At 39.0% G+C, this 14,389-nt stretch overlaps 1 protein-coding gene across 2 annotated transcripts in view; it reads left to right on the forward strand.

Annotated features, from left to right (window-relative positions):
- Positions 1-14,389, forward strand: part of LOC132194628 (chaoptin) — a 189,842-nt gene extending 175,453 nt beyond the window's left edge. For both annotated transcript variants that reach the window (XM_059616032.1, XM_059616033.1), the window contains exons 4-6: positions 3,030-3,140; positions 5,893-8,924; positions 11,320-14,389. In XM_059616032.1, the coding sequence (XP_059472015.1) occupies positions 3,030-3,140; positions 5,893-8,924; positions 11,320-11,669 (3,493 nt within the window). In that variant the 3' untranslated portion in view covers positions 11,670-14,389. The remainder of the gene's footprint in view (positions 1-3,029; positions 3,141-5,892; positions 8,925-11,319) is intronic.

Genomic DNA, 14,389 nt, shown 5'->3' on the forward strand with positions numbered 1-14,389 from the left:
AAAATTACTTAAATTGTTCTAAACGAAAGGCTAACAATATGAAAAGAATAAATTGTATAGAAAATAAAAAATTTGAGATTATTCCAATTGGTTCTGAACGTTTTGATCTTAAGAGAGTAATCAATGCTGGGAATATGACTCAGTTGTTGAAAACAATCAATATAAATTTATTCGCTCAAATGATTATTTCTTCATAATAATTAGGAAATATCTATAACCCCAGTAAAAGTTTTTTTTTTTATTGAGAAAAATATTTCAAAAGCTGGAAATTTCCCTTCATTATATATAAAGTTGAAGTAGATTATCCGTTGACGGAAATTAGTCTCATGCCATGAGATTCGCCACGCAAAAGACTCAACAGCAGCAGACCGACGAAATTAACGGATAATTAAAACTTTCAGCTCTTTCCCTCTCTCGCGCACACACAAAAGCTGGCAGCCTGCAGCGAATCGAAGCAACTGGTTCGCCCATTCCAACACGTGCCAAGAAAAAGAGCGACGCTCCGGGCTGAAAACTTTCACTCCGTGCGCAGTGATTTGTGGAGCCCGACGTACTTTTTAGTACGTATATATGCAGATGTACACACGTAAAAGCTCCTCTTTCTCCCACACATCTGTGCCCTGGAGATCAACAAAAAGCAGCTTGGATTCCGACAGAAGCGAAAACAAGCTCTTGTTATTCTCGCGAGCGAGCTGCGTTTTCATGGCCGGAGAATGAAATAAAAACAAAAGTGTGCAGACGGGGATAAAATTGAATGGGCACGCAGATGATGATGATGATGGCGCGGCGATGTGACAGACGACGATAATCAGCCGTAAATCTGGCTGTTGTGCACTTTGAGAGCGAGTGCAAGTGTCACCCCCGCTTCCAGTCGCACCGGCGAGATGTATTAGATTTTATGACTTCATCATCTGTTTTTGCGCCCGACGACGTTATGGCCAAAATGGTGCGTGCATCTGATTCCTTTCACAAAAATGGCCTTCGTTTGCGCAAATAATACATCCGAAATGGAATCACGCTTGCAATTTTTACAACTACTCATTTCGATGAATGAATCTTTTGGTACTGGCATCCATTACTTTTAATGAAGATTTAAACTTGTTTTTATAGTATATTTTTTACTGTTATTTCAAATTGTGAAAATTAAACTTTACCAAATTAAATGTGAAGAATATGGCTTAATTAAATTTTTAATAAACATAACATCAAATACCTGGTCTAAGAAAAGATCTAATTTTTATCTGCAAGAATTCTAACACACTTTTTGGTACGCTGGTTATTTATATATATATATTTTTTTTAAATAAGTCCGGCAGCTCTTTTAATTATGCCATAATTTTAAAAAGGATTTAAAAAAAATGCTAAATGTGGGAAAATAATTAATGTATTTTAATCATACATGGGTGCGCTCAACAATTTTGCGCTCGCGCTCGCGCTCGCGATCACTGGCAACAGTGCGCTCGCGCTCTGCGCTCGCGATCAAGATTTTGAAAATGTTGCGCTCGCGCTCTGCGCTCGCGCTCAAATTTTTAAAAAGTCTTGCGCTCACGCGTTGCGCTCAAAAATATTTTTATCCGAGGAAAAAGTGCGACTTTTTAGACAATTTTTTAATATAACAAAAAATACATCGGCAATTGGAAATGATAAAGTTGAAGTTTAATCACCAAAATTGGGATCAGTAAGATCAGTTTTAAGTTTTTGGTATAAAAACACTGTTTTTCATTACAATTTTTGATCAAATTGGGGAATTTTTACTCTTGGTTTGAGCGCAAAATGAGCGCAATTGAGCGCTGCGCTCAGCGACCAATGCGCTCGCGCTCTGCGCTCGCGCTCACGATTTTGAAAATCGTGCGATCGCGCTCCGCGCTCGCGCTCATGAGCGCAGAGCGCGAGCGCAGATCGCAGAGCGCAAAGTGCGCTCTGCCCATGTATGATTTTAATATTATAACTGTATCATTAATTAAGTAAAACTGTAAAATTTTACATTAAATTATAAATATAATTAATAAAATATATTTATATTTTAAGTTCTGGGAACTATGTTAATGAATTGATTATTTGTTTTAAAGATCTGATACGCAGGTATATATTTATATTTTATTAGCACATTAAGAGAATTTCTAAATTTAATTTATTGAAATGAAGCGATCGGGCTTTAATTAATTTATTGAATTCAAAAGTGCAAATCTGAAGTTTTTTTTTTTTCATATCTAGACCAGAAATAAATTTCAATAATTTCACTCCTGCTTATCGAGACAGGAATAGCAAATAATGGTCTCTTCTCTTGAATGATATTGACGTCGTGGAAACTTGGAGAGTGTTTGACGCTTCAACTAATTCCATCTGCTTTCATCCCCATTCAACGGCTGCGAATTCATCAAAGGCGAACGGATAAACACGGACCGACTTTAGCCTCTGTCGGAGAGAGAAAACAGTGAAAATGTATTTTCCGCCCCAGAAATGAGAAGTACCTGCTTTTACGAAATTCGAGCTTAGCTCCCGACGGGGACTCTCCAAAATGAGATTTTGCATTTGCTTATTGGGAAGCAGTGGCGCGGCGCGGAAAAGAGGAAGCGGGATGTGCAGATCTCGTGCTGATCGATAATTGATCAGTCTGAGATGGAAGTTGGCGGAAATTGAATGTAAAAGTCAAACATGGCTCTAAACTTTGCTTTTTACTCGCACACCAAAAACACACAAGGAACGGTTCCCTGGAAACGTAAAATTTTTGCCAAGATTTCTTGCAATTAGTTAAAAGGATAAGGAATCTCTATAATTCACAACGATTGAACCACATTTTGACACTTGGCGCTAATTAGATTTTAAATTATTCAAAAACACACAAAATTGATTATTTCAAATAATATTATTTATTTAAAATCTCTCCCAAATTAATTTCGAATTACAACATGATGTATGTTTTATGCTTTCGTTTTGAACTATTTCGTTGTAAATATGAAATATGAATGTAATGCATAAATTTTTTTGAACCATTTCAAATTTTTGAAATTTCCTCTTTTATATTTCAGTTCTATGGAGGACGCGATTAGGTCACTGGATCTGAGTTACAACGAGCTGGACCACGTTCCGTTTGAGGCTCTGCGTCCCGTTCGCTCGTTAGATTGGATCAACCTGGTCGGGTGAGTTTCATCATTATTTTTTTCCCAAACCCTCGCTGCGAAATTATTGAGTCAGATAGATCTTTCCAATGAAGACCCACTCCGAGGAGATTAATTTTTAATCAGCCGATCGATCGGCAGAACGTCCATCTTCATTAATTCAAGCACATCTGTAAAAAAAAGAAAGCGGAGGAAAAAATCCGCCGCACGGCGACTAGATTTTTCATCGTTATTTTTATGGGCTGAAATTTTGGCGCGCACACACACGCGGGCCGTTAGCACCGAAACCGAGATTAAGTCTGATGAATTAGCGGCGGCCGGAATGCTGCTTTTAAATGAAAAACGCCCCTCGAGCGTAATTAGCGCGAGGGCTGATTAAAATTTATACTTTTCATTAAAATCGCCGCGGTGTTGAATGGGCAGGTTGCGGGAATTCGTTCGTATTTATCTGATTATGCACGGAGAGGCTTTTTGTCACACACTTGCGTGTTGGTACGCATGTTTGCCTGTGTGCAGTGTTTGTCGTTCTCCTGTGTTGACAGAGGCGAACGTCAACGCCGTGCGTATGACAAATGTACGTACCGCGCGCGTTATCTAAATATGCGAGAGTGCGGAGAGTCTAAACGGCTGCTCAACAGCACTCGCAAGCACAACTCCAGTCGGCAGATTATGAATTTAGATTGTTTCAAGTACGTTTAAATAATCACCAGCTAGTTGAGTTTCACAAAATAAAACTACATCAAGTTGAAATCAGATGAACGCTAACTAACATAATAATTTTTTGAGATATGCAACCTGCACGACGTACGTGCTCTCCGGGCAACTGAATTACACACCTTACAGGGTTTTGATAAGTATCTTTTTGGAACACAATCAAAAGTATAAAAATTAAATTAAAAAATGAGATAATGATACCAAATATTTAATTCATTTACTAAAATTGCACCAGGAAAAGATAATAAAATAGCTTACTTATTTAAAATTTGGCTTGTAAATATCTCCTTAATGTCACTTAATGTTAATATTTAAATGTATTGATTATTAAATTTAACTTTTTTAAAGGTTTTTTTTAAGAAATTGAGGTATTTTTATAAAACAATCAAAATTAAAATTTCAGACAAAAATTTCAAACTGTAGCTGTAAAATTTTAACCCCCAATTCTACAAAAAAAAAATTTTTCATCAAAAAACTAAAATACTTAATTAGCTATTTAATGAATAAACATTTCTGATTAGCAAATATTTATCTTCTTGTTTTCCTTATTTGTAAAAACTTTACCTTCAGCATGAAATGAGCGTACATTTAGAAGTTAAAAGTGAAAGAGGAAAAGCCAATAAATTGGGAGCCAATAAAGTTTTGCTCGGAAGTAACTTCTTGGAAACAAAATAAGTAATTCACGTGGTCGCCCCCCACACACAAAAGCCCGCTTACGACCGGCTCGAGCTACGCACACGTTTATGATGTTGTCGTGGCGTTTTTTTTATTATTTCCAGTCACATTTTTTACAGTCCTTGTTCACGTAACACAGTCTTAAACGCAAAATTATTATTTCCCTGCCCCGCTGCCGATGAAACTGCCGTGATGATGATTGTGGGGCCACCTTTCCTGTTTTATGTTAGGGGGGAATTATTTTATGGCGCCAAGACACGAATGTATATTTTGAATGGCGCCATAAAACTCTCATCGTGAAACGCTGCATTCCATTCAATTAGTGCCGTAAAAATAACAAATCAGCCAAGTTAATAGTTTGCTGGGAAGTTTTTGTCGATAAAGCGACCGAAATATTTTCCACCTATCAATATAAAGGCAAAGTTTAGGGGTTAATTTCACATAATAAAATTTGATTAGGCTCTTAAATTTTGTGATTTCTAATTTAGATAATTCTGAAAACAAAGTTTTTAAATTTTGTGATCCGAAACAAATTTATTTACGTTAATCCGCAGCGAGCTGATTATGTTCCACTGGCAATATCCACAAAATTGTTCTCAAAGTTAAAACGATCTTTCATTTACGATCTCTCGTCGCAACTCGGCGCGTTTACGGTGATAAACACACACATGCGAGAGAGGCAAGAGGGTGAATATTGCGCCCTTGTTTCGCGTATTAAGTAGATTATACTATGCAGGCATGTGCGAGTATGACCCGAGTGCGTATCTCGTCGCAGCACCGCACGTCTCATTATGCAGCATTATTGGAAACGACTATTGCCCAAGGCCGTTCTCGGAAACGTTTTCCACTCGGTTCAAATAAGCCGCTAGAATTATCTCAGACAGTCCGACGCCGAAATTAGCTTATATTTCTGAACCGACTTTCTCTCTCTCTCGTCGCGGATCTGAATATTCAATGAATTTCGCATTCATGGGGAAGACTTACTTGCTTCAGCAGCGACAGCGAAACGGGCGAATTAAAACGGAAAATCCATATGAATGCGTACATGTACGTATGTGGAATTAACTCTCTCTCTCTCGTTTTATTTAAACCTCCCTTTCGTCCCTTTGTGATTATTCCGAGCAAAATTTGCCGTCGACTTGTTATTATGCTCGGCTTTAATGTCGAACTGAACAAACTTTTCCTAACCCAAATCCATCCACCACACACATATAGTTAGGCATGATTACAGAGACAACATTTAATTAACATACTATACGATCACCGCCGTCGGTTATTAACGTTTATGGCGCGCGATAGATTACAGTGTCACGCCATCCCTTCTATATCGTTTCGCATGCATATAAAATCAATATATTATCTCACTGTGAATTTTATGTTTCAGCAACCACATATCGTCACTGACTGATCGAGACGACAACGGCAGCGGCGGTTGGTCACTCTACTTGCAGGAGACGCTGACGAATCTCCTGCTCGGCAAAAACGACATCACCGATCTGCCGAAAAACGCGCTCTCCAAGTTCCGCCACCTCACGTGGCTCGACCTGGAGTACAACAGATTATCAACCATCCATCCCGGCGCGCTGCCTAAAAGCCTGCAAACGCTAAGTGCGTCGCACAATTTAATCACCCGCTTTCCCTCCCAGGCCGTTGACGAGCTCAATAATCTCGGCTGGCTCTACCTGCGAGGCAATTACTTGGAAGAGCTGCCCGAGTACACTTTCCGACACAAGAAACGCGTTGACAAACTCGACCTGGGCGAAAACTTCCTGCGCACGGTGCCGCAAAATCTGTTCAACGGCTCCATGGTCGTCCGAGATTTGAATCTCGATTTTAATTATTTGCGGACACTTCCAGCCCAGGCGTTCCGCGGTTTGAACTCGGGCAGAATTTTTCTGTCAAAAAATCGATTGGAGGAAATGGATGATAGAACGTTTGTGGGACTCAGCCATACCCTGGAGTACCTTGACCTCGACCACAACCTTTTGGAAAAAGTTCCGAAGGCCCTGGCCCAGCTGAAAAAACTCAGATATTTGTACCTGGCCGCCAATAAATTAAAAGAAATTCCTGAAGATTCGTTTGATGGCTTTGCCGCTTCTCTGAAAGCAATTTCCTTATCCGGAAACCAACTGACTTCCATTCCTCGCGACGCCCTAAAGGGCTGCAGGCGTTTGGCGCATTTGAATCTCGGCTACAACCAAATATCAGAAATTCAGGACGACGACCTGATGGGCTGGGGAGGCAGTTTGGAAACCCTTTTACTTATAAATAATAGAATAGTAAATTTGCAAGCACACGCCTTCAAACACACTCCACGTTTGAGAGAGTTGAGTTTGTCCTTCAATCAGCTCACAGACATTGACGACAATGCGTTCATCGATTTGAGCAACTCCCTGGCCAACCTTGAAATTAGTTTCGGACTCAACCGAGAGGATTTTCCAGAGGAGCTGCTGAAGCCCCTCACCACCCTCAGTTGGCTCGCCCTAGACAACAACAACCTGCGAACGATATCCAGCTCCTGTCTGTACACCTTCGGCCACCTGCAGTACCTGAACCTCGAAGCCAACAAGTTCCGTTTTTTGCCTCCTCAACTGTTCCACTCCAACGTTCACAGACAATTGGTTGACGTGCGCCTTTCGTACAATCACCTGGAGGAAATTGAGTCTGGCACTTTTGCGTCCCTGCCTGCCCTTCAAACAGTGGTGCTCACAGGAAATAGAATCAGGACGATTCGCACCGGTGCTTTTTCTGAACTCAACGCTTTGGTCACGCTGGAGCTGTCAGACAACCGGCTGTCTGTCATTTCGCCTAAAGCCTTCTTGTCGCTGCCCACCCTGGGGAGACTGAAGCTGCAGCTTAACGAACTGAAAGAGTTTTCGCTAGGTTGCCTTTACAATGTCACTTCGCCGTACAATTCAATGGTGCTGAACTTGTCCCACAATCAAATTACAGGCTTGTTTCCTGGTGACTCTGGAGGCCAAGTGTATCTGAAGGTTCTTGACCTGACTCACAACCGTGTGCCAGAAGTTCCGATCAACTTTTTGCACGGCATTTACAATTCTTTGAGAAGGTTGTATTTGGGCTACAATAAAATTCTGCGCTTGGATGACTCTGCTTTTGGCAAGCTGGAGCACCTTCAGGTTCTTTCCATGCCTCACAATGGAATTCAGGGTGTCCGTAGAAACGCATTCCACGGACTACCGTCCCTGCAAATTTTAGAGTTGAACAACAATCATATTGAGCAGCTCCAGTCTGAGCAACTCTCCAGCTTGTCGGAGCTGCGAACCCTGACACTTGCTCACAATCACATCAGATCTCTTCCTAGAGACGTCTTCGCCGGCACCAGGCTCGAGCGTCTTGACCTTTCAAACAATCAGTTCGTAGTAATGCCAAGTAGTGCTTTGTCCGAAGTGGGAAACTCGTTGAGGTACCTGGACATTTCCCACAACCAACTCGAGCACCTTGACGCCACCATGTTCCCAAACACGCCTCACTTGCTCGGGCTCAACCTGGCCGGAAACAGGATCACCATCCTGCCGGACAACGTCTTCACAGGCCTTGGCGGTGGCCTTCTTAGACTGGACATGAGCGGCAACCCTCTGCAAAGAGCCAATTTCAAGGAGCTTTTCCACTACGTTCAAAGGCTGCGCCACTTGAATCTGGCCAACGCAGGCCTCAGGTTGGCGCCGCACCTTCCACTTCCAGAGCTCATCTCCCTTAATTTATCCTCAAACGTCATTGAAGATGTTCCTGCGGGGACAATGGACAGCTTAGGTCGTCTTCAGCACCTCTACCTCTCCAGCAACAGACTGACCAGCGTCCCTGCTCACGCGTGGCACCACTTGTCTCTGCTAAAAACCCTTGACATCACCAAAAACCCAATTAGAGTAATTACAAAGGACAGTTTTGTCGGTCTCCATCGTCTGCAGTCTTTGGTCATCGACGACCTGCCGAAGCTGGAACGATTTGACGCCGATTCGTTGACGCGCCTGAAACTTTTGGCCTCCCTGAGAATCCAGACGTGGCCCCAAATCGAAAAGTACCGCTTCCGGTTAGGTGGCGTCTTGTCCGCGGTGGCCGCCCTGCAGAAACTGGCCGTCCGAGTCCACGAGCCAATCCTCGCCGACCAACTGCTGGGCGCTTTTTCGCCAAAGTTGCAAGAAATCGAGATCACCGGCTCCAATTTGAAGCTTATCAGTCCCGACGCCTTCGAGGGAGTTGAGGAAAACTACGCATTGGCCCTGCAGATACGCGGCACCCAAGTGGAGGAATTGCCGGCCGGCGTGTTCTCCGCGCTCGAACGTGTTCCCATCCTCTCGCTGGATTTGCGTGATAATAAATTCACCACGCTCAGCCCTTTCACCATTTACAACAACGGCTCCAACTGGGAGGTTGTCGGCACTAAACTCATTTCAGGTGAGTCGCAAAACGACCCGTAGCTATTTTTGACCCCAAGAGTGGCGCATTCAAATTTTATATCTTGCAATATTCCTGCACAAACAATCATTAAGGCGCCGGCCATTACTTCGGATATGCTAATTTTATCACTATAACTTCAGGCAGGCGCTTAAATAACAAGACTCTGCAAATAAAATAGGAAAGTTTCATTTTAATCTGTTAATTAATTTCATTTTACTCTTAAAAATTAATTAATTCCAAAATTCTGTATTAAATATACAGTCGTTTTAATAAGAAAAAGCTTCAAAGAGATTTCGCTTTTAGACCCACTTTTGATAAATATTTTTATTTCCATTCAAGTGGAAAGCGAAACAGGTAAATTAAGTTGCCCTCAGTCTGAAACCGATAAACCAACTTTTGTGTTTAAATCCCTATTAGCATTTGAACATGATGAACATAATAGTGAAAAAAGAAAAAAAACCTTGACATCTTGAAAATGGCTTTTATGTAAACTTCATTTAATTTTTAAACGAAATTTATTTGAATATTTTTAAAAACTAAAGAGAAAATATTGTAAATTTCTGCAATTTTTGTTTATTAAAATTAAATTCTCCCATTTTATTTTTTTTTTTTATTAATTCCTCCCACTTAGTTTTAGTCGGAGTCGGACACAAGAAATCCTAGGTTTTTAAAGTACCAGCAGACCGCAGGTCGCCTTTGGGGTCAGTTGTCTTTTATTTTTTCATTTTTTTCTTTGCAACGAGGTTCGCCCGGTTTCAATTTTTTAGAAAATATTGTTTCTTATTTATTTATTTAATTTTTATGTTAATTTTTTTCAAAAACTCCCTTAAAATTTGTTAAATGTCAGATTATTTTATTTCAAAACCTTAAGCCGCCACCAAAACTAGTAAATCAGGTATTTTTTTTATCATGCAGAAACAATAAAGTTGCTCATCTTTCATCTTTGCCGAGGAAGCTGGATTTTGTTTCTTCAAAATAAAATTAATTTTATATATGCTACTCAAAACTGTAAATTTTTCATTGAAATTTTTATTTTTATTAATTAAAAGACAAAATTTACTGTAGATTAATGCTGTAATTTCAGACTAAATAGACCAAATTCTTGTTTGAGTAAAAATAGTTAATTAACTAAACCGACCTAGAAAGAAAAAATGAAAAATTTACAAAGCCGTCATGATGAAAAACAGGCTTTGCCGCCTCGTTAACGTGGCTGCAGTACAAAATATTCATTCGAGAGAATTATGGCATGGCCAAAGGTGCTATTATGAAAGAGCGGAAAAAACACGCGGGCTTAGAGCGCCCTTGCTGTTCACCGCGCGGCGCCCTATGTCTTAATTATGTAACACACACAGCAGTGGTGGCAGAGAGCGCTGCAATATTTTCCCCCGCTGAAACTTATTTTACGTTCGTGCATAAAACTTAATTACTTACTCTTGGTGGTTTGTTTGAGGTCAATACATAAAATGCGATGCAGAATAATAGAAGTGAATATTTTATGCCTCAGGAGACTGACGTCTCTCTTTTATTTTGTTGACAGCCACCATTAATATTAACATGCAACTTTAATGACGACTAATGCATTCCTTTTCGAAAGAGCAACGCATAGTATTTATGCTTTTAGTCGTTTTAATAAAAAAAAAAGCTTCAAAGAGAGTGCGTTTTTAATCTCCTTCATTCGCCACTTTTGATGGATTTTTTTCTAATTCCATTCGTGTCGAAAGCGAAACAGTAAATTTATATAGTCGACAAAATCTCTATTGCTTTTTGAATATAAGAGCAAAAAATGTTTTAAATATTATTTGACATTTTGGAAATTTGCAAATTTTTTAAAGTCCATCTTTGAAAGTAACTTGTATGATCTACAAATGTCAATTAATTATCATATATTAACAATTCAGCACAATTTTTCTGCGGATTGAAATGAAGGTCCAAATAATTCTCTAAAATTCGTTTTATCAACCAATTAAATATATCTGAAATTGCTTTAGCATTACATTTATAATTATAAATAAGTAGACAATGATAATATTTTTTTAATTAAAACAAAGATTTAAGTTGTATTAATCACTGTTTACAAAAAAATAATAACATAAACCAAAAATAAATTGTCATAAAATTGGAAATAAAATAAAATATTAAATATTAAAAAATTATTTTGTAGTATGATTTTATTTTAAATACATTTTTTTCTATATAGAATATCTTAATTTTAAGAATGTAATTATGCATAAAATTATTTGTACAAAATTTTAATAATAAACAAAATGAATCTATTATTCTAAATTTTATCAATTTATATTTTATTCAATAGACAAACTTTTTTAAACTTCATAAAATGAAACATACATTTTCATATTAAAACGTCTAAAAATTTTCTATTTGTGTGTTTCAGAGGGGCTCATCCTGAAGGGCAATCCGTGGACGTGCGACTGCAGCCTGGTGTGGTTGGGCCACTGGCTGCGACGCTGGTTGCGGGAAACCGTGCAAATCCACACCGTGGCGCTGGAAGGGGCGCAGCAGATCCAGGCGATGGCGCGCGAGGCGGTCTGCACGGACCCGCGGACGGGCCAGCAGACGCCCATGATCGATCTCTACCCCGAGGACCTCAACTGCCACGCGAGTGCGCTCAGCAGGGCGGTCGGAGGGGCCGGCGGGGGCGGCGGAGGCGGCATCCGGCACAGTTCGATCGGCCTGATGGCCACCCTGGTGGCGGTCGGCGTCGTCTTCCTCACAGGCGGATGACCTGTGTGACTTGCAAATTTTTGAAAATTAGTCAATTGCCAGACTCTCGATTGATTGCACAAATTGTGTTCCTATCAAGTTGGTTGAGACAAGACTTGTGGTGCTCCGAAATTATGGAAAATTATCATTGAGGCCGCCGGTGGTTAGTGTTAATCCGGTATTCAGAGGAGTGTGATATGTAATTTTAATTAAAAAAACGAGCAGTGTTGTTACGGCGGTTAAACACAGAGACTAAAACTGTTAGATTTTAATGTAAGAAATAGGTTTTCTAAAGTTTTTGTACTCGGAAAAGATTTGAGATGCAGAACCAGCGCCAGAAGTTTTATATATTAATGATAATGAGAGAGTATATTAATTAATTAAAACAAACCTTTCATGTGTAAATAATTATTCAATAGCAGACTAATCCAGAATTTCATGACACGGCAGGGGGAGTGCAAAGTTTCTATTTTTGGTACCTTCGGAGTGAATGTTTTTTTTATTCTGCACACCTTTCAAGCCAAAGCAAAGGTCGCTTGGATTTGCTTACAAAAAATCATGTAAAAAGCACACATTATTTCACAGATTTTGGTGTGGAAAAAATTTAAAACTTTCCCGGAAAAACGCTACTTAAAAATGTAACATCTCGGCTTTTATTCCAGATACAGAAATGCGGCTAGAATTAAAATTTGTTTATTTACTCTTCAACCCAGGTAGGTCAAATGGATCAGAGGTCAAGGTAATTTTCTAGGGGCACAAAAAGTTTAAGCAAAAATATTCCATCTCCGATTGGGCCAAAATTATTTCTTAGCTGGTCTTATTATGTAGGAAAATAAACATATTAAATATTCAGAAAAACCTGTTTTTATGATTCAAATTGTAAAACAAAAAAAAAACTAGAAAACTCCACATTTCGTCAATGGCCAGAAATAAATATTTATATTTTTTGATATTTTTTTAAAATTTAAGCAAGAATCTTCAGAAAATAAATTACTCATATTAAATTTGTACTTTCTCAAAATAAATTTCTAGTCATCGGCAAATGAGCAAATTGCACCTTTTATTTGCATTTGTGATTTTTTTTTTTTTATAAATTATCTAAAAAAAGATGCCATTCTGAATTGTTTTTTCCGCATGTCAGGACTATCTTAGAAAATAGTTTCAGCCTAATTGTAGGTGGCAAATTTTTGCTAGAATTCGTTTAGTGCATGTTTGGTGTTTTGAAAATGACATTTACCTTCGACCTCTCAATTGTTTATCCTTTCAGGGTTGATTGGGAGGTAAAAAGAAATTTTCTGGTTCTAGCCGGAATTCTGTATCTGAAGTAGAACCTGAGATATTAAATTTTTAAGTTGAAACTACTGCAGGAAACTTTTTACTTATCCAAAAATTTTCCACGCCAAAATCCGTCAAATTATATGTTCTTTTCGCCTGATTTTTTTGTTATAAAATCCATAACCCCTTGCCAACCGACCATTGTGGTTCGGCTTGAAAGGTGTCTCTGGTCATTTTATTATCAAAAAGGATTGTTAATTTTTAAAACTTGGGAGTTTCTTTATTTCAAACTGACACCGAATTTCGCATTCTAGCTCAGATTTTTGCACTGCCCTCTGCAGAGATTTATTCAAAATTCAAAGTGTAAATAGCAAAACCGTTACTGTGTAGTGTTCAATTCAACTTTGACGAGGGATCAAAAGTTGCAATTCCAGCCAGGTTAAGGTCCAACTCACTTGTTTCTCTCCCTGAGTTTCGAGAAAATAATTAAATTATGCACCGCTGGTCCCCGCAATCAGCTCTTGTCCTTTTCTGCGTGTCCCCCCGTCTCTCTCCGTTTCCGAGGGAATCGATGAATGATTTACGGCCGCTGACGGCATCGGAAATGCAGAGAAATGATCCTAAACTCAAGTGCCTTATCTTCAACGGTGATGAATCTTTATTACATAGACTTGTAGAGCTGATGGCGGCGCGGAGAGAAAGAAAAGTATATATAGTGCTGATGAGAATGGGGGTTGCTGATCAAAGGGACCGATTCGAATGTGTGTCTGAAAGGGTGAGGTGCGTGCGTCCGTGAGATAAAATATATATACTTGTTTTTGCTCAAAAATCTTCTCTTACACGCTATTCATGGGAATTTTCTGGTCGCTCTCTCTTGAATGTTGATTTTCCAAATGTTTTTAGCTCTCATTGTAATCTTTTTTCTGTTGAATGTCCTGAATTCCAGAATGCATGAAAATTTTATTTCATTTTATTAGTTCGCAAAATGGAGAATTTCGCCCTTGCGCGTCATGATGTGTTTCAATATATTAAAAAAAAAATCGCTGTCTTCTTTCAACTCACATGTAAACTGTGCCATATATTTGAAAATCTGTCTGACACGTGCATAGTTGTCCTGGAGAGAAATAATAAAAAAATGATGATTTTGGCCATTTGAGAGAAAAGCAAAACTCTGCCTGAGTGACACGCAAGTACATATCACTTTGTAAAAATAAAACGGTGTACCCGAGCCAAATTTTTCTTTCGAATGTGCTGAGTTGCTGAATATATTGTTCTGCGCCCGAGATTTGCATGAAAAAATAAGCGCTCTCGGCCGTTAGGCGTTATTTAATGAAAACCAGGGTTCAACAGTTTATCATATAAATTATCAGAAACAGTACTATTGATATTTATCAAATGTTTTGTACAACTCCTATGTGTAATTTAAATATTAGTGTATAAAAAAGATTTATTGAGAAAATAAAAGA

The sequence above is a fragment of the Neocloeon triangulifer genome, unplaced genomic scaffold (assembly GCF_031216515.1).
Source record: "Neocloeon triangulifer isolate White Clay Creek 2 clone unplaced genomic scaffold, ASM3121651v1 ptg000008l, whole genome shotgun sequence".
Taxonomy (NCBI): Eukaryota; Metazoa; Arthropoda; class Insecta; order Ephemeroptera; family Baetidae; genus Neocloeon; species Neocloeon triangulifer.